At 35.7% G+C, this 24,127-nt stretch overlaps 1 protein-coding gene across 21 annotated transcripts in view; it reads left to right on the forward strand.

The window, feature by feature from the left end:
• Nucleotides 1-24,127, forward strand: part of SOX6 (SRY-box transcription factor 6) — a 665,386-nt gene that overhangs the window by 560,735 nt on the left and 80,524 nt on the right. For 18 of the 21 annotated variants that reach the window (XM_012456568.3, XM_012456580.3, XM_012456567.2 and 15 more), the window contains one exon: nucleotides 21,089-21,238. In XM_012456568.3, coding sequence (XP_012311991.2) covers nucleotides 21,089-21,238 — 150 coding nt within the window. The remainder of the gene's footprint in view (nucleotides 1-21,088; nucleotides 21,239-24,127) is intronic. The other 3 variants (XM_021675167.2, XM_064365137.1, XM_064365138.1) reach the window with 1 other exon arrangement.

Genomic DNA, 24,127 nt, shown 5'->3' on the forward strand with positions numbered 1-24,127 from the left:
CCATTTGTTGATGCAGTATCTTCATTGTGTCAATGCTTTTTACCATTTGGTATGTTTTTGGAATGGCTGGTACTGGTTGTTCCTTTCTATGTTTAATGCTTCTTTCAGGAGCTCTTGTAAGGCAGACCTGGTGGTGACAAAATCTCTCAGCAATTGCTTGTTTGTAAAGGATTTTATTTCTCCTTCTCTTATGAAGCTTAGTTTGGCTAAATATGAAATTCTAGGTTGAAAGTTCTTTTCTTTAAGGATGTTGACTATTGGCCCCCACTCTCTTCTGCCTTGTAGGGTTTCCGCTGAGAGATCCACTGTGAGTCTGATGGGCTTTCCTTTGTGGGTAACCCAACCTTTCTCTCTGGCTGCCCTTAGCATTTTTTCTTTCATTTCGACCCTGGTGAATCTGACGATTATGTGCCTTGGGGTTGCCCTTCTTGAGGAATGTCTTTGTGGTGTTCTCTGTATTTCCTGGACTTGAATATTGGCCTGCCTTGCTAGGTTGGGGAAGTTCTCCTCCATAATATCCTGAAGAGTGTTTTCCAGCTTGGATTCATTCTCTCCATCACATTCAGGTACACATATCAAACGTAGATTAGGTCTTTTCACATAATCCCATATTTCTTGGAGGCTTTGTTTATTTGTTTTCATTTTTTTCTCTAATCTTGCCTTCTCATTTTATTTCATTGAGTTTTGATCTTCAATGTCTGATACCCTTTCTTCTGCTTGGTTGATTCGGCTACTGAAACTTGTGTATGCTTCACGAAGTCTCGTGTTGTATTTTTCAGCTCCATTAAGTCATTTATATCCTTCTCTAAGTTGTTTATTCTGATTAGCATTTTGTCAAACCTTTTTTCAAGGTTCTTAGTTTCTTTGCATTGGGTTAGAACATGTTCTTTTAGCTCAGAGAAGTTTGTTATTACCCACCTTCTGAAGCCTTTTTCTGTCAATTCATCAGACTCATTCTCCATCCAGCTTTGTTCTTTTGCTGGTGAGGAGTTGTGATCCCTTGGAGGAGGAGAGGGGTTCTGGTTTTGGGTGTTTTCATCCTTTTTGCACGGGTTTCTTCCTATCTTTGTGGACTTATCTACCTGTGGTCTTTGTACTTGGTGACTTTTGCATGGGGTCTCTGAGTGGATGTCCTTTTTGTTGATGATGAAGTTATTTCTTTCTGTTTTTTAGTTTTCCTTCTAACAGTTAGCCCTCTCTGCTGTAGGATTGCTGGAGGTCCACCCTAGACCCTGGTTGCCTGGGGATCACCTGCAGTGGCCTCTACATTGTTCTCGCTGGGAATGCACTTCAGAGCTTTTCCTATTCAGCCATCTTCAGATGTTTCTGTTTCTGTAAAGAATGTCATTGATATTTTGATAGGAATTGCATTGAATCTGTTTAATTGCTTTTGGCAGCATGGCCATTTTAACAATATTGAGTCATCCTATCCATGAGCAAGGAATGTTTTTCCATTAATTGGTATTATCTGTAATTTCTTTGGGCAGTGTTTTATAATTGTCATTATAGAGATCTTCCACCTCTGTGGTTAGTTGTATTCCTAGGTATTTAATTCATTTTGTGGCCTTTGTGCATGGGATTATGTTTTATTGGCTCTCAGTTGGGACATTGTTGGTATATAAAATTATTTCAGTAGAAATGGTACCAGCTTTTCATTATACATCTGGTGGAATTCAGCTGTGAATCCATCTGTAAATCCTGGGATTTTTCTGGTTGGTAGGCCTTTTATTATTGATTCAATTTGGAATTTGTTATTGGTGTATTCAGGGATTTGATTTCTTCCTGGTTCAGTTTTTAGCAGTTGTATGTTTCTAGGAATTTATCCATTTTTTCTAAGTTTTCTAGTTTATGTGCATAGAGGTGTTCATAGTAGTCACTGAGGGATTTTTGTATTTTGTGTCATCAGTGGTAGTGTACCCTTTGTAATCTTTAATTGTGTTCTGTTTTCTTTATTAATCTGGCTAATGGTCTACTAATCTTATTTATTCTTCCAAATAACAAACTGCCTGATTTGTTGGGGGGTTTTTTTGTATTTTTTTTTTTCATCTTAATTTCCTTCAGTTCATCTCTGATTTTGGTTATTTTTTGTCTTCTTCTCAGTTTGGGATTGGTTTGCTTTGGTTTCTTTAGTTCCTCTAGGTGTGATATTGGTTGTTAATTTGAGATCTTTCTAAATTTTTGATGTGGGCATTTAGCACCTTACACTTCTTTCTTAACACTGCATTAGCTGTATCCCAGAGATTCTGGCATATTGTATATTTGGTCTCATTAGTTTCGAGGAATTTCTTGATTTCTGCCTTAATTTCATTGTTTATTCAAAAATTATCCAGGAGCATGTTGTTTAATTTCCATGTAATTTTATGATTTTGAGTGATTTTCTTAGTAATGATTTATATTTTTATTTTACTGTGGTCCAAGAGTATGTTTGGTATGATTTTCTTATTTTGTTTAACTTGTTGAGGATTATTTTATGGCTGATTGTATGGTTGATTTTAGCGTATGTGCCATGTACATATGAGAAAAATGTATATTCTGTTTTTTGTGGGGTGGAGAGTTCTGTAACCATCTATTAGGCCCATTTGGTCAAATGCTGAGTTTAGGTCCCAAATACCTTTGTTAGATTTCTGCCTCAATGATCTGTCTAATACTGTTAGTAGGATGTGGGAATCTATGTTTGTGTGATCATCTAACTCTCTTCATAGGTCTCTAAGAACTTGCTTTATGAATCTGAGTGTTCCTGTGTTGGGTGTGTATATATTTAGGTTAGTTAGGTCTTCTTATTGAGTAGAACCCTGTACCATTATATAATGCCTTTCTTTATCTTTTAAAATTATTTTTGGTTTAAAGTATGTTTTTTTTTTAATTAGCATGACAACCCCTGCTTTTTCCTGTTTTCTGTTTGCCTTGTAGATTTTTCTTATCCCTTTACCTTGAGCCTATGGGTGTCACTGAATATGAGTTGAATTTCATGTGGACAGCGCATAGTTAGGTCTTGCTTCTTTATCCAATGTGCCACTTCATGCCTTTTAATTGGGGCATTTAGCCCATTTACATTCATAATTAATATTAATATGTGTAAGTTTGATCTCGTCCTCATGTTGTTAGCTGGTTATAATTCAGACTTGATTGTGTGGTTGCTTTATACTGTCACTGATATGCATACTTAAGGGTGTTTTTGTGGTGGCTGGTAATGGTCTTTCTTTTCCATATTTAGCACTCCATTATGGACCCATTTTAAGGCAGGTCTGCTGGTAATAAATTCCCTTAGCACTTGCTTGTCTGAAAAGGGTCTGATTTCTCCTTTACTTAAAATAAAACTTAGTTTGTCTGAATATGAAATTCTTGGTTGGATTTCTTTTAAGTATGCTGAACATAGGCCCCCAGTCTCTTATAGCTTGTAGGGTTTCTGCTGAAAGGTTTGCTATTAGCTTGACAGGGTTCCCTTTGAGATTACCTGTTCTTTCTCTCTAGCTGCCTTTAACATTTTTTCTTTCATTTTTCCCTTGGAGAATCTAGTGACTGTATGTCTTCAGGATGGTCATCTGGTATAGTATCTCACAGAGGTTCTCCGCATTTCCTGGATTTGAATGTTGGCCTAGCTAGTGAGGTTGGGAAAATTTTCATGGATGGTATTTTCAAATATGTTTTTCAAGTTGCTTGCTTTCTATTTATCTCTTTCAAAGACATCAAAGAGTCATAGATTTTTTTCTTTTTACATAATCTCATATTTATTTGAGGTCTCATTCATTCTTCTTTATTTTTTTTCTTATTTTTGGCTGACTGAATTATTTTAGAGAAGCAGTCTTGAAGCTCTGAGTTTCCTCAACTTGGTTGATTCTGTTTAATGCTTGCAATTATATTATGAAATTCTTCAAGTGAGGTTTTTTTTTTTTTTTTTTTTTTTTTGCTCTCTCAGTTCAGTTTGGTTCTTTCTTTAAAAGGCCATTTTCTTTTAACTCTTGTGTCATTTTATTATATTCCTTGATTCCTTGGATTGGATTTTGACTTTCTCCTGAATGTTGATGATCTTTGTTCCTATCCATGTAGAATTCAGAAGTGAATTTTGTTTCTGACATTTCAGCCATTTCATCCTGGTTAAGAACCATCACTGGGGAATTAGTGTGATCATTTGGAGGTAAGAATGCACTCTGGCTTTTTAAGATGTTAGAGTTCTTACACTGGTTCTTTCTCATCTGTGTGGGCTAATGTTCCTTCAGTCTTTGAAGTTGCAATCCTTTCAATTTTTTTTTTCTTTTCTTTTATCTTCTTAGATGCCCTTGGGGGCTTCGTTATGGTATAAGGTGGGTTAAGTTGACTGACTTTGATTCTAGTCAAGGTCTTGAAGGAGCCCCTTCAATTATTGTCTCCATGCCCACATTTCTTTTGTTAGGTGTTCTGGTCCATGGGGGTCCCTCAGGCAGGGACCACAATTGGCAGACAAGCTGTATCCTTGCCAGCTCAGCCCTAATTTTCTATTTGAGTTGCCTGCCCTGCTGTCTGGGTGTTTCCTAGGACATGAGGAAGCTATAGCTGCTGGCTGAGTTCAGGCTGATATGGGGCCATTGGTCCAGAAGTTGGTACTGAGTCCTGTCTGGTAAAGGGAGGTGAAGCAATCTTACTGCTCTCAGGCACCACAACTGTGACCTCTATTGGAGCTATGGTGCCAGTGCTGATCTGTTCTGGGTCCCAAGGCTTGTAGAGGTCCCCTTGGACTCAAGAGTTGCCCCTGTAAAATGTCTGGGTAGCTCTCTTTCTCAGTCTAGAAGTGTGATGGGAGGAGTATGGGGGTTAGGGGGATACTCCCATTCCCAGTCTTGCACACATCCCTGTGGAAAGTGTGATTCCCCCAGGGGCCTCTCACCCTTTCCCATGTTGGAGAGGTTCTCCTGGCTCTGTGTTGAGCCCAGCCAGACTGGTACTCAGCTTTACCCCTCTCTGTTATCTGTGTCCTTCTGTTGCCTTGATGTGGTTTTAGAGATGATTGACCTGCAGGATCAGTGTTCATTAACCCTTATATTTCCTCTCTGTGAGAGCAGCACGCATGAGCTGCTTCTAGTCTAATATCTTGGCCCCCTCTCCCACATTGTTTATTTATTTACAACTGTGTTCCATAAGGAATGCTCTCCTGAATTCATTCCAAAATAATTGATGCAATTCAAGAATGAATTCCAACTTACTTTTGTAGCAGTGGACTGGGTGATTCGTTATCTGATTTCAGATTTTTTTTTAAGTTTTTTAGTATAAGTGGAGGACGTTTGATCTGAGCCTATTCTCCTTTCCTTTCTTTCTGCAGCTTCTTCTCACCTTCACACAGCCTCTTCCCCATAAGCTCAAATAGTTTTTAGGGGAGCAAACTACCCTGTGCTTGGACAAATAGACAAGAGGACCTTTAGCCAGGGAAACACTTCTTTCAATTTATTTTTCTTTACTTGACATTCTTGAGCTGGCTGCAGGGGATAATGAATGAATTAAATTGGTCCTGGTTCTCATGGCTTACAGTCAACACTTGTTCCATTTTTCTTTTGGTTATTATGGAAAGACAATTGGCAGACATCTCAATGTGGGTGGAAATAAGTCTGCTCTCATCTGAGACTAATTTTTGGCCCTCTATGTATATTTGCATAAACTTTAATTTTAAAAATCTGAAAACACCTTAACATGATTATAATTACCTTAACCTAATTACTATGGTTGCATTTTAAAATATGTACATTTTAAAACAAATATTAAAATAAAATTCTATAACCTAAATCATCCTAGGGTACCCAAAGATTACTTTATGAGTACATGTAAGGTAAATTTCTCTTTAAGGAGAATGGTAGAAAAAACATTTTTTTCATATACTCCAAACCAAAAGTTCTGCTATAATGTACAAATTCTATTTGCAGTTCACTAAGAGAATAGAACACAATGAGAAATGAGTTCATATGAACAGTTGACAGGGAAAGTAGGAAACCTTGGTTCTAGATTTCATTCTACCTACTATCCACCAGTTGATATTTTTGTGCATATCACTTTTGTTTCCTAGGCATGAGCTTTTTTTCATCTGTATAGCAAAGAGATTGCATTAAAATATGTTGTTCACAATTCTTTCTTCTGCTACCATTATCTTTTCTGGTGTTTGCAAGAAAATTGGTGCGTTACTTGGTGAACCCACATACTTATAACTTTAAGAAGACAGAAACAAAGAAAGATAACCTCCATCTCTGGAGTTCACCTCTGGAGAAAAGGGTGTTTGCTGAAATGATAGCAATTCCAAGAAGATAGAGGCAAGAATGGATATGAAAGAGGTTTTAATGGTCAGCATTAACAGACCTCTGAAAATGTCAGGCGTTATGTTAGGTGCTAGGGACATAAAGATAAATAAGCCTCAGTCTTTCCCTTAACAAGCTCAGAATTTAGTGGGAGAAAAAAATATGGGAAAAAAAAGAAATTTCATAATTTGCACAGAGACAAAGATTGAGCTATGATAGGAGCACAAAGGAGGCAGTCGTCAGATTATACTTCAAGGAAAAAGTGATTTTTGAGTTGAAACTGAAATGATGAGTAGAATTATGACAGACAGGTAGTGTTAATAAGAAAGGAAAAAATGGTGCAATAGAAAAATATGCAGGAGTGGCAAGGAAACTGACTTGGAAATAAACGTAATATGTAGGAGTGGGAGTAGCAGTTCTTCCCCTCTTCCTGCTCTCTCCTCCTATCCCTGCAGCCAATTTTCTTTGGTCTCAAATATTAGGAGTGTAGCTGAACAAATACCTTCTATGCTGAAAAAAGGGACTTCAGTTCTTTCTTTCCGTAAAATCACAGCTATATTTCCTGGATCATTTTGTTGACATTGGAGATTTATGAAAAGTAAAAGTATTTGTGATATTGTTCAAATAATTATTCGAAGTTTTCTCCTCAACCTTCCTTCAGTCTGTAATGACTTATTATGGACACACTTTCTTCTCTTTGGTGAACAAGCACTATATTAGGCTGCTTAATTACCCATGGCCCTGCTTCCACCTTCTCACAGCTGAACTGGTCCAGCTTTATATTATGCCTTGATTGGTAGGCAAAGAAATGACCGTCAGTTTTGTTTGAGTAGGTAGCAAAACCCAGGATATCCCTGGAGAACAAAACTAGGCTTGGGGCCTGGTGTTAGACAGCATCAATCAAATGAATGATGACATATCCTTAGGGATGTCTCCCTACCCTACCCTACCCTAACCTAACCTACCCTACCCTAACCTACTTGTTTTGCCAAACTTCTGTTGCCACTTTGAATGATATCTATCACACTAGAATAGGATCTGTTATAGGGAAACTTGGCTAGGCCTGGGGTTCCCTGATGTTTTGTGGAACCATAGCAAATGGGGATAAATATAAGGGTAAGAGATAACATCTTTCAGTAGCACTGATTGAATCTGTTTCTGTAGAATAGTATTTTATTTTCCTTCTCTTTCTTTCTTTATCCTCTACAAATAGGAAGGCTGTATTTGAAGGAGAATTTTTTTTAATTTAAATTTAAATTTTTGTGGGCACATAGTAGGCGAGTGTACGTATGGGATACATGAAATGTTTTGATATGGATATACAATGCATAATAATCACAGCATATATGTAATGTGGGGTATCCATCCCCTCAAGCATTTATCCTCTGTGTTACAAACAACTCAGTTACACTCTTTTAGTTATTTTTAAATGTACATTTAAATTATTATTGACTTGTATTTGTCCATCCTCATGCTGCTAATAAAGACCTATCTGAGACTAGGTAATTTACAAAGAAGAAGAGGTTTAATGGACTCAGAGTTCCACATGGTTGGGAGGCCTCACAATCATGGCAGAAGGTGACGGAAGAGCAAAAGCATGTCTTACATGGTGGCAGGCAAGAAAGTGTGTGCAGGGGAACTGTTCTTTATAAAACCATCAGATCTCCTGAAACTTATTCACTATCATGAGAACAGCACGGGGAATCCTCCCCCTGCCATCTTTCTTTTTTTTTTTTTAATTGCATTTTAGGTTTTGGGGTACATGTGAAGAACATGCAAGATTGTTGGATAGGTGCATATGTGGCAGTGTTTTGCTGCCTTCCTCCCCTTCACCTATATGTGGCATTTCTCCCCATGCTATCTCTCCCGAACTCCCCACCCCCCGCTGTCCCTCCCCTATTTCCCCTCAACAGACCCCAGTGTGTAGTGCTCCCCTCCTTGTGTCCATGTGTTCTCATTGTTCAACACCCGCCTATGAGTGAGAACATGCGGTGTTTGATTTTGTGTTCTTGTGTCAGTTTGCTGAGAATGATGGTTTCCAGGTTCATCCATGTCCCTACAAAGGATGTGAACTCATTATTTTTGATGGCTGCCTAATATTCCATGGTGTATATGTGCCACATTTTCCCTGTCCAGTCTATCATTGATGGGCATTTGGGTTGGTTCCAGGTCTTTGCTATTGTAAACAGTGCTGCAATGAACATTCGTGTGCATGTGTCCTTATAATAGAATGATTTGTAATCCTTTGGATATATACCCAGTAATGGGATTGCTGGGTCAAATGGAATTTCTATTTCTAGGTCCTTGAGGAATCGCCATACTGTCTTCCACAATGGTTGAACTAACTTACACTCCCACCAACAGTGTAAAAGTGTTCCTATTTCTTCACATCCTCTCCAGCATCTGTTGTCTCCAGATTTTTTAATCATTGCCATTCTAACTGGCATGAGATGGTATCTCAATGTAGTTTTGATTTGCATTTCTCTAATGACCAGTGATGATGAGCATTTTTTCATATGTTTGTTGGCCTCATGTATGTCTTCTTTTGTAAAGTATCTATTCATATCCTTCGCCCACTTTTGAATGGGCTTGTTTGTTTTTTTCTTGTAAATCTGTTTTAGTCCTTTGTAAATTCTGGGTATCAGCCCTTTGTCAGATGGGTAAGCTGCAAAATTTTTTCCCATTCTCTTGGCTGCCGATTCACTCTAATGACTGTTTCTTTTGCCATGCAGAAGCTGTGGAGTTTGATTAGGTCCCATTTGTCTATTTTGGCTTTTGTTGCCAATGCCTTTGGTGTTTTGGTCATGAAGTCCTTGCCTACACATATGTCCTGAATGGTTTTGCCTAGATTTTCTTCTAGGGTTTTTATGGTGTTAGGTCTTATGTTTAAGTCTTTAATCCATCTGGAGTTAATTTTAGTGTAAGGTGTCAGGAAGGGATCCAGTTTCTGCTTTCTTCATATGGCTAGCCAGTTTTCCCAACACCACTTATTAAACAGGGAATCCTTTCCCTGTTGCTTGTTTTTGCCATCTTTCAGTTACCTCTCACCAGGTCCCTCCTACAACATATAGGGATTATGGTAACTACAATTCAAGATGAAATTTAGGTGGGAATACAGCCAAACCATATCATTTTGCTCCATTCCCTCCCAAATCTCATGTCCTCACATTTCAAAACATAATCATGCCTTTTCAGCAGTCCCCCAAAGTCTTAACTCATTCCAGCCTTAACCCAAAAGTCCAAGTCCAAAGTCTCACCTGAGACAAAACAAGTTTCTTCTGCCTATGAGCCTGTAAAATCAGAAGCAAGTTAGTTAATTCCTTGATACAATGGGGATACAGGCATTGGGTAAATTTACCCATTCCAAATGGGAGAAATTGGCCAAAAGGAAGGGGCTACAAGCCCCATGCGAGTCTGAAAACCAGCAGGGTAGTCAAATCATAAAGGTCCAAAATGATCTTCTTTGACTCTATGTCTCACATCTGGGTCACGCTGATGCAAGAGGTGGGCTCCCATCTCTTGGTACATGACTATAGTCACCCTGTTGAGATGTCAGATTAGGTCTTATTCATTCTTTCTATTTATTTGTACCTGTTAACCATCCCTACCTTCCCTGGCTCTCCCATTATCCTTCCCAGCCTACTGTAACCATTCATCTACTCTCTATCTTCATGAGTTCAAGTGTTTTGATTTTTAGATCCCGAAATAAGTGAGAACACATGATGTTTGTCTTTCTGTGCCTGGCTTATTTCCCTTAGCATAATGACCTCCAATTTCATCCATGTTGTTACAAATGACAATCTCATTTTTTTATGTCTGAATAGTACTCCGTTGTGTGTAAGTACCACATTTTCTTTATTCATTTATCTGTTGATGGACACTTATATTGCTTCTAGACTTTGGCTATTGCAAACAGTGCTGCAACAAACATGGGGATGCAGATATCTCTTTGATATGCTGATTTCCTTTCTTTTAGGTATATACCAGCAGTGGGATTGCTAGATCATATGGTAACTCTATTTTTAGTTTTTTCAGGAACCTCCAAATTGTGTTCCATGGTGGTTGTAAAATTCACATTCTTGCCAACAGTGTACAAGGATTCTCATGTCTTTGCCAGCATTTGTTATTGACTGACTTTTGGATATAAGACATTTTAACTGGGGTGAGATGATAATGTCATTGTAGTTTTGATTTGCATTTTCTGACTAATGATGTTGAGCACTTTTTTATATGCCTGATTGCCATTTGTATGTCTTTTTTTGAGAAATGTCTATTCAAATATTTTACCCATATTTTAATTGGATTAATAGATTTTTTTCCAAAGAGTTGTTTGAGCTCCTTATATATTCTAGTTATAAATCCCTTGTCAGATGGGTAGTTTGCAAATATTTTCTCCCATTATGGCTATTGTCTCTTCACTTTGCTGATTGTTTCCTCTGCTGTGCAGAAGCTTTTTAAGTTCTGCACTTTGATTCTATTTGTCCATTTTTGCTTTGGTTGCCTATTCTTGTGGGATATTACTCAAGAAATCTTTGCCCAGACAAATATTCTGGAGAGTTTCCTCAATGTTTACTTGGAGTAGTTTCATAGTTCAAGGTCTTAGACTCAAGTTTCAATCCATTTTGATTTGATTTTTGTATAAGGCTAGTGATGGGGTCTAGTTTCATTTTCTCCATATGAATATCCAGTCTTTCCATCCCGTTTATTGAAGACAGATTTCCCCAGTGTATGTTCTTGGCAGCTTTGTTAAAAAATGAGTTCACTGTAGGTATGTGAATTTGTTTCTGGATTCTTTATTCTGTTCCATTGGTCTATGTGTCTGTTTTTATGTCAGTACTATGCTATTTTGCTTACTATAGCTCTGCAGTGTAATTTGAAGTCACGTAATGTGATTTCTCCAGTTTTGTTCCTTTTGCCTAGGATAGCTTTTGCTAATCTGGGTCTTCTGTGATTTCATATAAGTTATAGGATTTTTTTTCTATTTCTATGAAGAATGTCATTAGTATTTTGATATGGATTTCTTGAATCTGTAGATTGCTTTGGGTAGTACATACATTTTAACAATATTGATTCTTCCAATTCATGAACACAGAATATCTTCCCATTTTTTGATATCCTCGTCACTTTCTTTCATCAGTGTTTTATAGTTTTTCTTATAGAGATATTTTACTTCTTTAGTTAATTTTTAGGCATTTAATTTCATTTGTGGCTATTGCAAGTGGCATTACTTTTTAATTTCTTTTTCAGATTGTTCACTGGTGGTGTATAGAAATGCTACTGATTTTTACATGGTGATTTTGTATCCTGCAACTTTACCGGGTTTGTTTACCAGTTCTAATAGGGTTTTTTTGTGGAGTCTTCAGGTTTTTCCAAATATAAGAACATATCATCTGCAAACAAGGATAATTTGACTTCATCCTTTTCATTCAGATGGCCTTTGTTTTTTCCCCTTGTCTGATTGTTCTAGCTGGGACTTCCAGTACTGTGTTGAGAAACAGTGTTGAAAGTGGACATCTTTGTCATGTTCCAGATCTTAGAGAAAAAGCCTTCAGTTTTTTTGAAGTCTCACCTGAGACAAGGCAAGTTTCTTTTGCCTATGACCTTGTAAAATCTGAAGCAAGTTAGTTAATTCCTTGATACAATGGGGGTACAGGCATTGGGTAAATTCACCCATTCCAAATGGGAGAAATTGGCCAAAAAGAAGGGACTACAAGTCTCATGCAGTATAATATTAGCTGTATGTCTGACATATATGACTTTATTATATTGAGGTATATTTCTTCTATCTCCAGTTTTTTTTAGGGCTTTTTAATCATGGAGGGATGTTGAATTTTATCAATGCTTTTTCAGCATCAGTTGAAATGATCATATGATTTTTGTCCTTCATTCTGTTGATATGATGTATCACATTGATTGCTTTGTATATGTTGCACTATCCTCGCATGCCAGGGATAAATCCCACTTGTTCATGGTGAATGATCTTCTTAATGTATTATCAAACTTCTTTTGCTAGTATTTTGTTGCAAATTTTTACATCCATATTCATCAGAGATACTGACCTATAGTTTTGTTTTATATATCTATATCTTTGTCTTGTTTTGGTATCAGAGTAATACTGGCCTTGTAGAATGAGTTTGGTAGTATTCTGAGAGATGACTTTTATTTCTTTCTTTCTGGGGTAGATTCTGGCAGGTTACTTAAGTCCTTTCTAAATTGAAATGACAAACAGGAGAATCCATTCCAAAAAGAATTTGGTGTGTAAAGTTGTACCTCCTATTTTACTGTGTTTTTTGTATACTGGAGTATACTAGTGCCAATTTAAAGCCCCCTCAATTCCCATTTTGTCAGGCTCTCCTATGTCTACCTATACTCTGCGTAGTTCTTCTTTTTACCTTATCGGTTTTTAAAAAATTAAAGTAGGTTTAATTTTTTAGGGGTTTTCTACTATGGTTCGAAGATTTGGAGAAGGGCATTGTCTAGATCAAATTGAGACACTTATTCCTTGAAGATGACTGGTGGTGCTGTTACCTCTTTTTTGTCCATTTGAAGATTTTGAAATGCCATTTTATAGAGTAACAATAAGACATTTGAAAATACAATTTTCTATTTGAGAGCTTAGAATAGCAGTCACATCAGAATCTTTCTTCTCCTTGGACAGTGATCGTTGTCTGGTGGCTAGAAACAAGAAATTGGCTTAATTGTGGTTCACTGTATAGCTTATTTAAAATGATTTAATTTTAAAAGCAGAAAGAATACAGGCTTAAAAGTAAGATTGACTAAAATGGGTAATAATTTCTATCTTATATAATTATTGTGAAGATTAAATAAAATAATAAATATCAAATATCCAGCACAGTGCCTCACTGAGTTTAGTTCTCAACGTGTATTTGTTAAGTTAACACGTAAATGAGTAGGGGTGATTATTGGAAGACTATATAACTGGTTATGTGGCTACATGAAAATCATATGTCTATAACGAGAAAAGGCCTTATACTTTTTCTGTGTGCTACTCTCTGTTAGAGATGCTAAATGATTGTATCATAGAAAGCAGGTATATAAATATATATTTCACATTATGGTAAATAAAGTTACATTGTGACACCACTCATTATAATGTGGCATCAATTTGGCTGTATTTGGACAAAGCATGCTTCTCTTTTCAAATACAATCATGGTATAACATCACTCTCTGACACAGTACATTTCTTAGGTACTTCTATAGACCATTATGTGTACTGGCAGGCACTAAAGAGTTTCACCATGAGGCTGAGTCTGATTGGTAGGACCTACTGCTTTGGATTGACTCTAAACAGGCTTGGTTATTAAAGTGTCACTAAGATCCAAATGGAAGACAGATTTATCTTCAGAGTTAGCCACAGTACACAAAGGAGTGCAAATACTGTTAGAAGTATCTATTTGTGGATTGGTGAGATCTTCACAGAACTTTCTTAATCCAATTTATTTAAAAGGTTGGTCAAATTGATCAATACTGGAAATGTACTAGAAAGGTACAAAAGTTGGCTAATTTTATATCCATTTCTACTTTTAAGTGATACATATTCTGGTAATGTTGAAGTGATAGCTAGAGAGTTATTCTTCTAGCTCCAATACTAATGATATGATCTTGGGCAAGCTACTTGCTAGATCTTAGCTCATTGGCAAAATAAGGAAGTAAGACTAGCCTAAATGATTTGTTAATGCCCTTTCAGTTCTATGAGTCAAATATGTCATTGTGCAGCTTACCAAAATGTTAATGCCATCTACTTTATTAAAGCTGCCAGTAATAAAGGTGGAACATTTTAATCCATAACAAAAAATAATTTCTTAAAGTACTTCTATAAAATATAACTAATTCTATAATTTTGAAAACATATTTAGCTAGACTTATTTTTACGCATATACACTGTGGGTCTTTTATGTATCTTGGATAAAGAAACAATTCAATATCCTAAACAATCAGTGAGCATTTTTCAAAATTGAAACAGAAAGAAATCTATATTTAGACTAAAACAGTCTTCACCGAAATTTAAATGTTTATGAGACTTTGAGCTAAGCCTGTCATAAGCTTTACTATATTGTTGATTTTTAAACCTCAACTATGTTTACAAATGAATATTCATTATTATCATCATTATGACTGTGAACTATGATCGGAGAGTTATATGTGGAATGACATTTTTTGTAGACCCTTACTTAATAATCAGAGTTTAATGTTTTCCCTTCTTAAACCATTAGTCTGCAAAGAAATTTTCTAACTAAAGCTATTTGATTAGAATAACTAGTTTTTTTATTCTTTCAAAAAAGGATGCAGTAGCATTTAAAGAAACTTTATGTAAGTAACTAGACTGAGAAGAAAAAAATGGTACTGCTCGTTAGTTATGACTCAAACGGTATAATTTATATTAGAAAAGTTGAAGGCAGTTTGCAAAAATATTCTCCCCTACTGCAGATTGTTTGTTCACTCTGTTGGTTGATTATTTTGCTGTGCAGAAGCTTTTTAGTTTAAAGTAGTCTCATTTATCTATTTTCGTATTTGTTTCTTGTGAGTTTGGGGACTTAGTTATTAATTCTTTGCCTAAACCAATGCCCAGAAGAGTTTCCCCTTGGTCTTCTTCTGGCATTTTTGTAGTTCCAACCTTACACTTAGTCTTTCATCCATCCTGAGTTGAATTTTGTATATGGGGAGAGATAGGCATTCAGTCTCATTCTTCTGAATATGGCAATTTAATTTTCCCAGCACCATTTATTGAAAAGAGTGTCATTTTGCCAATACATATTCTCATCAACTTTGTCAAAGATCAGTTGGCTGTAAGTATTTGGCTTTATTTCTGAGTTTTCTATTCTGTTCCATTGATCTATGTGTCTATTTTTACTCAAGTACCATACTGTTTTGGTTACTATGGCATTGTAGTATAATTTGAAGTCAGGTAGTGTGATGCTTTCAGCTTTGTTCTTTTTGCTTAGGATTGCCTTGGCTCTTGGGGCTCTTTTTTGTTGCATATGAATTTTTGGATTGTTTTTTCTAATTTTGCTAAAAATGACATAGGTATTTTTATAGAGATTAAACTGAATCTATAGATTGTTTGGGTCAGTATGATCATTTTAAAGATACCGATTATTCTGATTCATGACCATCAGATATAAATGTTTTTCCATTTGTTTATGTCATCTACAATTTCTTTCCTCAGTGTTCTTTAGTTTTCCTTGTACAAATTTTTCAACTCCTTGGTTAAATATATTCCTAAGTATTTTTCTTTTGTAGCTATTGTAACTGGAATTGCCTTCTTTCTTTGGTTTTCAGCTAAATTGTATTTGGTGTCTAGAAATGCTGCTACTGGTTAGTGAGGCTAATAGTTGCTAAGCAGCTATCTAGTCAAAATTTTAGCAAACTGCTTCAAAGGATTAATTTCATGTGAAACAGTGTGATTAAACTGGGACTGAATTTTTTGCCTTTTATTTTTAACTTTAACATCATAAAATTGTTCATTGCATATATAGTAAATATAAGGATATACCACTTGTGTTGCCTCATTTATAGACACTGTCTTTCCTTCCTAATATGCAATGATTTTATATAGTGTGTAATTCAGAAACTATTGATTGGATATATATTATTTGCAAGGCACCATTCGTGGTGCTAAGCATTCAAAAATAATTAGGTGGATCATACCTTCAATGAGCTTACAGTGTATCAAGCAGGATAAGATACATTTGCACAACTACACATAAAGCTTAAAATAGTGATAAGGACCACAGTAAAAGTGCAAGTCAAGTGCTAAGGATTTATATTTTATGTCTCCTTTAGAGCTATGTGTTTTGAAGCCTCCTCAGCCCCTAACACAGAGTCTTGCGCATGGAGCAAATTCAACCAATGGTAGTTTAGAGGGTGAGCTGTGAAATTATTTTGTAAGTTTATACCTATTCAATGAATGACATTCATATTATTCAAGACAAATTTAAAATCTTCAATCTGAAGAGAATGATACTTAAACTAAAATCGCATGTTTTGTTAGATGGAATATGGATATTTTAATTTTCGTGAATACCTTCTATCTTTTCATTGGACTCCATCCTCTGATTTTTATTTCAAGACTCATTCTACTAAATCTTACCTGATATCCTACTGTCCAGTTACCCAGCTTTAAAAAGGTTATGGAATGTGGCAGTACCTCTTCCTCTCTAATATATCAGTAATCACAACTCACAAGAACCTGCTTTAAGGAATCTCAGAGTTTATGTGGTCTTGCCTTCCTTAGGTACAACTCACTTAAAAGGGTTATAAAATAAATTATTATCAGAGCTTTAGAAGAAGCAATTAACACTACTCTTTTCCTGAAAAGTAACTGTATTATTCATTCAATCTAAAGGATTCATAGTCAACTTTTTTAAAAAAACATAGACTTGTTTCCAGAAATGTGGGTGGTTTTTTTTGCATTTTTCACTAGTTCAAATTTCCTAAAGGACTCAAGATAGGGTAAAATTCGTTTAATCTTTTGAATTATTGAGGTAAAAATGATGCCATAAATTATATCTAAGGACTCAGCATCTCTAAGATTTCATGACTCTTTAATACTCATAGTAGGATATATTGGTTATGATACCAGCTACAGTACTATATAGCGAACATGTTTTTGTCTCTTAACCATCTTGACTCAATTCAATACAGAACTTTTCTTCACTGCCTTAATCCAAGTAGACATTTTCAGAAGCTTGACCTGTCTCCATTTTGAAGACATCTGGCTGAATTTCAAAGGAAAATGATACAGCAGAGTAAAACAGAAACCAAAAGATGCCCCCATCACTTTGCCTAAGTGCTGGCAATTTGACTGACTCTGCTTGTGAATTTTTCTTGCCACTGAGTCATTGCATACAGAATTATAAAACTTTAATTTCTTTAGAGGCTTGTTATATTAGAAAAATTGTTCCAAAGAAAGCAACAATCATGACATAAGCACATCTGGCTCTTGCAAATTATTCTTTATTAAGCTTTCATTTAATTACATGTGCTGAAAGGTCTGTTTTTGATTACTGTAATTTTTTTTATTTGTCCATCTGAATGATAGTAATGCTGGAAATTACATACAAACCACCTGTTTTTTCTCCCCTACGAATATGGCAAAGTTTGAGCTATTTTCTCTGTTGTTGATAGTCTAGGAAGCTTTCTATTTATTATGAGAGAAATGTGACCATCAAGGTATTGGCTTAATTTTGATTATAAGAAGAAAAGAAAATATTTGAACAAAGTTTTCAGGCATTAAATACTGTTAAGATTGGAGTGTCTGACTTCTGGTTAACCATAGCAGATTAACATATTCATTTATTGTTAGTGTCACCCAAATCCTAATAAACTGATGGTTAAGAATTATGGGTGTAAACCTTCAAGTGGAAATGGAAAGAGAAGACAAAAAAATTTGGAATATGAGAAATGGATAGATGAGTTATAACTGTCTTAGCAGAAAAGAGAAAGCTGATACCCAAGCTTTAGGAGTGTAAAGCCAAAAAGAATCAAGCCCAATTGCGAGCTGAACCTTTAAAATGCTTAGGAATTGAAGGCATCACGTATCATTAAAGGAACAGTTGTAAGAGGTGGAACTGTCGACAGGATGACTGGTTGAAAATAGATATCAGATGATCCCTCCCTAACCTCATGCAACCTGGTAACTACCATCCCTGCCTCCTCCCTCCCAGCCCCATGAGCACATAACCTGGCAGAAGACGCCAGAGATTTATTCTCTTGAGAAGTTGAACTTGAGAGGTTTATGTCTTGGGACATAAGGCATAGCTGAGAATGAGTGATGGTGCCATGGTGAAAACCAGAGAGTCTGCAGGATAGACCAGACTGTGAGATCCTTCTCTTGCTTGGCTCATGTAATGATGGCATACAAGTCTATACACAAATCAAGGCAAGAATTTGAAGACACTTCTCTAAAAAATGGTCTAGTCTAAGATAAATGACCTGTAGATATTGACATTTGGGATTCCCCAATGAAAAAGCAGACTTTCTGCATCATTACCTTATGCTGAAGCCCATCAATCAGTAAGTCTACCCCATACTTATACCTTCCAGTCAGCTTTTGAGTACATTGCTCTTATATATGAATAAACAGTCAATGAACACCAGACACTTTAGAAAAGCCCCTAATAGAAAAACTCAAAGACATTGGAAGAAAAGAGTGGCAACAATGTAGAAAACATTAATATTGTCAAACAGAATAGAGAACAGGATGCTATAAAAAGAAGCAATCAGAGAGTAAGAGTACCTTTAAAATATAATGGCAGAAACTTTAAAACATTTAGAGAAGTTTTGGAAGATGAAGTTGCAAAAAAATCTGTCATAGAGTGTAACAAAAGGTCAAAGTAACAAACAGAAGGAAAAATAAGAAAAAAAGAGAGTTGATAAGGAAATCTAACATTTATCAAATATGAATACAGAGGGGAGAAAATTATCAATGAAAAACATCAAAAAAGTTTCCTAGAATTGAAAGACATGAGTTTGGATTGAAAAGCCTGACTGGGTGTTCAGAACAATGAATATAAAAGTCAACAGAAGGATATAATAGTGAAATTTCAAAACATTCTGTGGAAAGGGAAGATCCTGATGCTTTCAGAGGAAAAAATAGATTACATATAAAGGATCAGAAATCAAAATAATGTCAGACTTCCTTAGTAAGAAGAATAGGAATACAGCAGATCAATATCTTTGGAATTCTGAGGCAGAATTATTTTCAACTTAGAATTCTATACAGTCAGTCTACAGTCAAGTGAGAAGAATATAATAACATTTTCCAGAAGTGTTAATTCCTAAATAATTAATCTCACATTCACCTTTCTCAGGAAGTGCTTGGAGGATATGCTCTACCAAAATAGGGGCATGACCAAAATGTACAGTGCACAGCCTCCACAGGCAGGCACAATGACCTTCATTTCCTTACCCTGGTCCTCCTTATCTCACCTCCTGTTCTGTAGAGTCCATTCCCTTCAATTAATGGTTTAACTGGTATTTTTTGCCTTATTTGTAATTGCTTATAAATGTTACATTCTTACCTACTAAAAGGGAAGAAAACATGATATAACTAAAAGGGAAGAAAACATGATACCCAGGAAACAAGAACATCAGTACAGGAGAGGCAAAAGGAATTCCAAGTGCCATAGATCTGGAGTAGGTAGGCCTGAGGAATAAATTAGTTCAGATTGGAGCAAGAAGATTGAGAATTCCAGGAAGGATGTCTCCAAGGGAAAACAGGATTCACAGATTACCTGATATAGTCAATTACACTGGGTAGAGTTTACTGATTTCAGTGAGTTTGAGAATTAGTGATAGTTACGTAAAAATTATGAAAACAAAATATGAGGTAAATATTAAATCTAACAAAATAAAAAGTTAAGAAAGAGAAAATTAAGTATAGTTTACTACAGAGCTAGTATCTTCATAAAATAAAACAGTAAACACTAATTTTAAAATTTGTGATAGTAACATTAAGAGATTGGAGAGGGAAGCATTGGAGCACATGTGGGATTCAGTGTAGGAAAGCAAACCTTTCATTTTCCTTTATATGTAGATAAGAATGTAACATTTATAAGCACTTACAAATAAGGCAAAAAAATACCAGTTAAACCATTAAATGAATTGAAGGGAATGGACTCCACAGAACAGGAGGTGAGATAAGGAGGACCAGGGTAAGGAAATGAAGGTCATTGTGCCTGCCTGTGGAGGTTGTGCACTGTACATTTTGGTCATGCTCTTTTCGTTGGTATTGTTTTGGTATTTTTGTTTTTTTAAACCTTAAATTACTATTTGACTTGTAAAGCTATATATAAGAATGACTTTGATAAAAATGAAAATTATATGAAAAGAGGTTAGCCCACCTGTCTTTCCATTTTTGGCCTTAATTTAGTGAAATCAACATATTTTCAGATTGATAATTTAAAGATTCATAATGTCAGGTTGTCTGCTTATAATGTCTCAGAGAAGAGGAACCATTTTAAGCTGAATAGATAGAATGAGTAATAAGATCATTGATTTACCAAAGAGAACTATAGAAAGTACTTCAGAAAAGACCTTGAAACAGCAGTGATAATATGATGAAGATAAATGTAGAGTTCCAGGCAAAGGCAGAACCTGAGGAGAGAAGTGTGATCTGTTTGGAAGCATGAAGGAAGCACTTTGTTAGCTGGTTTGGGTTCAGAGAAGCTTGCCTTAAAAAAAAAAAAAAAAACTGCTACCAATCTGGCCATATTCTCTTGAGGATTATGTTATAGGCTGCCTAGAAGTAAGACCCTGGGTAAACAATGACTGCCATTGGACCTTAGTGGCTTTGAGGACAGCACTCATCATTCAGAAGGATCAGAATACCCAGAGAGGCATAGTCAGTGCCAAATAATAATGATGCAGTTCTTTTAAGAATCCTTAAAAATGTTCAGGTTAGTTTTGTAATTCATGAATATTAATATTGCATGAGAGGACATCCCAGACATTTAAGTAACTTTTATTAAAGATTTTAAGCATTAAAAAGCATCTTAGAGACTACTTACTCGAATTCCTTTTTGTACAATTAAAAAAAATAAACAACAGACCCTGAATTCTAAAGAAATCAAATCCTTTGTCCAGGGTCATAAAGTTGTTGCTAGAAGGACCAGGAACAGAACTATGGCTCCCTTACCAGTTTTCTTTCTTTCTGTTATATTATTTGCCTTCTCTTAGTTTCCTTTTTTGAAAATAGTGAGAAAGAAATTACAAGACTGTCTGAGAAATCTAACAATATGGTAAGTCTTTTTTTGAAACTCAATTTCAGCTGCATTTAAAGAGATCAATGTTTGTCTTCCCTGTTTTGCAGCAGCTCTATGCCGCTCAGCTGGCCAGCATGCAGGTGTCACCTGGAGCAAAGATGCCATCAACTCCGCAGCCACCAAACACAGCAGGGACGGTCTCACCTACTGGGATAAAAAATGAAAAGAGAGGGACCAGCCCTGTAACTCAAGTTAAGGTACTCGCCTTGCAGAATTGTGGAAACAGCTCAGAAAAATAGTTTCACAAGAAAGGTAGCGAAGCAGGCTATGTTGTGCATAAACAGCAGGAAACATAGCAACATAAAGCAACCCCAAAATGTCCCTCTTTATGGTAAATTTCATGATTGAGCATTGAGAAACAGGTGTTTCCCTTTTGATAACAATAGTGCCATATTATGAGATCTTTACCTCAATCTGCAAACTCACTTCTCAAGAGTTTTCCCCTTTTGGATTCTGGCTTTTATTTTTTAATGTTCATTGGCATGAATGGCCATAATTTTATTGCCAGTCTTTGTCATGTAATTGTGGCACTTCTCTCCATGTTTCTTAAACAGGGAGGGAGTTAACTTATAGGACCAGACAATTGGGATCTTGAAACCTTAGGTTTAAAAAGAAGTACAAAATGGAATGTGATGCTGGACTCTGTATGGTTTGTTGATGAAGATCTCTCCTTCAAAACTAGTTATAAATGTGGCCTTTAAGGAATGAGTTGTCATTGCCTAATAATGCTTTTGATGCCATATAGTTGTGTTAGGATAAACAGGCTTTCCCAAATTATATCTGGGACATTAATAAATGTCTTTTCTCACTAATTTTCAGTGTCTTGAAACTGTGCAGCCAGGAGGTACTTGGCGACAGAGGGAAATTGATGAGCCACTGCAATTTTGTGCTGCAGCTGGTACCCATAGGTGGTGCTTGTTGGTTTTATGATTGCAGTTACTTTCTATATTGAATTATCAAATTCAAACAGAGGAACAATTGTTTTGTATAATTACTTATCTACTTGAAGGAGTATGCTAAGTACAAATGCTTTATTGTAATGTGATAAAAGCACTGCATTTGAAGAAATTTTGCAATTATTAAATCTTCACAAGGGAAACAGCTGAGACCAACAAAACTAAGCATCAGATGCTATACAGTCACTGAAATTGTTTTGTTTTCTAAAATTTGCATATATTAATATTGAGATTCCAGAAAGTCTTTTAAAAAAAAGCGGATCCCAAATACCAAAGATCAAGAAAAGTGAAAATCATTAAGAGAGATAATTCTGTCTGTGTTCTATCCAAAGGAATTAATTTAATGCTACTTATTCTTTAGATTCTTTAAAGAAACAGGTGAACATTTATGGTCTGTTGTTTGAAATATTGAGATATGACAATAGGAAGTTTACATTTAATAAGACAGAATCACATATGGAAACAGGGTATTTTATGTTCCCAGAGTTTGTGTTTGTGAATAAGCCAGAACACTCCAACTCAAACCAAGGCACTTTGCTTATTCGTAGTTGTTGAAGTATCAAACATCAGTGACTTGAGCTATTGAGTATTAAATATTTTAACATAAAGAAGTCATTTTATAAATAAGTTTACCAACTGGAACTGCACCAAACCAAGTCTTTACTGGATGAGTAAAATGTTCCTTGGTTAAATTCAAATTTATATCTGCTTTTACCATTCCATCTTTGTGGGCCAACTGAATTTTATTACTCACTTGACCACATGCAAATTCTTAGGGAGCTCTCTGGGTAATTCGACTTGACCATATTCTATGTTAATAACAAAGGAAATGTTTATTTTTACTTACTAGATATTTTATTTTATATATGGGTAAAAATATATAGAACAAAACATAAAGCAAGTATTTTAAATTTAAAATATAATTTCTATCTATTACTGAAGATGTTCTGAAAATAATCTTATCGTTTGCTAATTGAAGGAACTATGGTTACCAAAATCTCCCATGTTTCTCTTTATAGTCATTGCTTTTCTTCTGTATATAACATGACTACTTATTTTAAATTCAGACAGAACACAGGCAACATTTGCTGAAAGTAACAAAAATAAATATAGATAATCTGATGTACCTTTTTTCTCCAGAATATTTGTCTACTATAACTGTCAACATCAGATGTCAGAATGTTTCTGTTAAAGATACTGGTTCTACCACTTTTACTCACTGTATCAGCTTGCCCAAGATACTTAATGTCCTTTCTACTTTAGTTTTTGCCTCTGAAAAAAAAAGGGAGTTAATATTATTATAGGTCTTAGATATATCCTCTAGTATATAGTGAGTATTCTGTCAATGTTAGTGGTCGTGATGCTGCTGCTGCTCATTATGGTAATAAAGAAGATAGATAGTGTGGTGATTTTAGTGGTTGTGATTAAAATATCTAGTTGTAGACTGGGAGAGATCCTAAATAAACACCTAGAGGAGTTCCATGGTAAACCATGATGAACAAAATCAGATTTACTCTTCTGGCTTAAACAACTAAAACTCAGGAAAAAATTATTTAAAACAATGGTTTTCAGACATTTACAATAGGAGTACAGGACAGTGATTCCTATGAGAAGAGAAACAAGTAAGGCAAGCCTACAATTGTTGCAGCTCACTATCAGGAGGAAGTTTCCAGGCAACTATGAAGGAAGTTTTACAGGGTCTCTGAGTAGACAGATAGAGTTTAGAATTTAGGGATGCTAATGCAGATGAAATTTGTGAGACAGGGTATCAGAGAGGAGCAAGCTGCATGAAGAAAGAGTGCTGAAGATCTGCAAAAGGCTCCCCCTGAGTATTTAGCTGAGTACTGATCAGCACATGCATGTGAGAAACTACCAAAGATAAGGGGCAACACCAGAATATAGCAAACAAATCAATTGCCAGGTTCACAAAGGGCCAGGAATAGTTAGCTAGAGTGGAAAGGTCTCCTGACCTATGGGGCATCAAGTAGAGTCCCCAGAAGGGTATTACCTCAGTAGTGGGGACAAATTACCCCTACTTAGTGACTGTTCTGACCTTGCTTAACAACACCTAGAAGTAAGCCTAGAAAGGATCAAATTGTTCTGTGTCTCAGAACAAAGTTTTCAAATATT

Source organism: Aotus nancymaae, unplaced genomic scaffold (genome assembly GCF_030222135.1).
Source record: "Aotus nancymaae isolate 86718 unplaced genomic scaffold, 86718_ANA_hifiasm-v0.15.2.pri h1tg000059l, whole genome shotgun sequence".
Classification (NCBI taxonomy): domain Eukaryota; kingdom Metazoa; phylum Chordata; class Mammalia; order Primates; family Aotidae; genus Aotus; species Aotus nancymaae.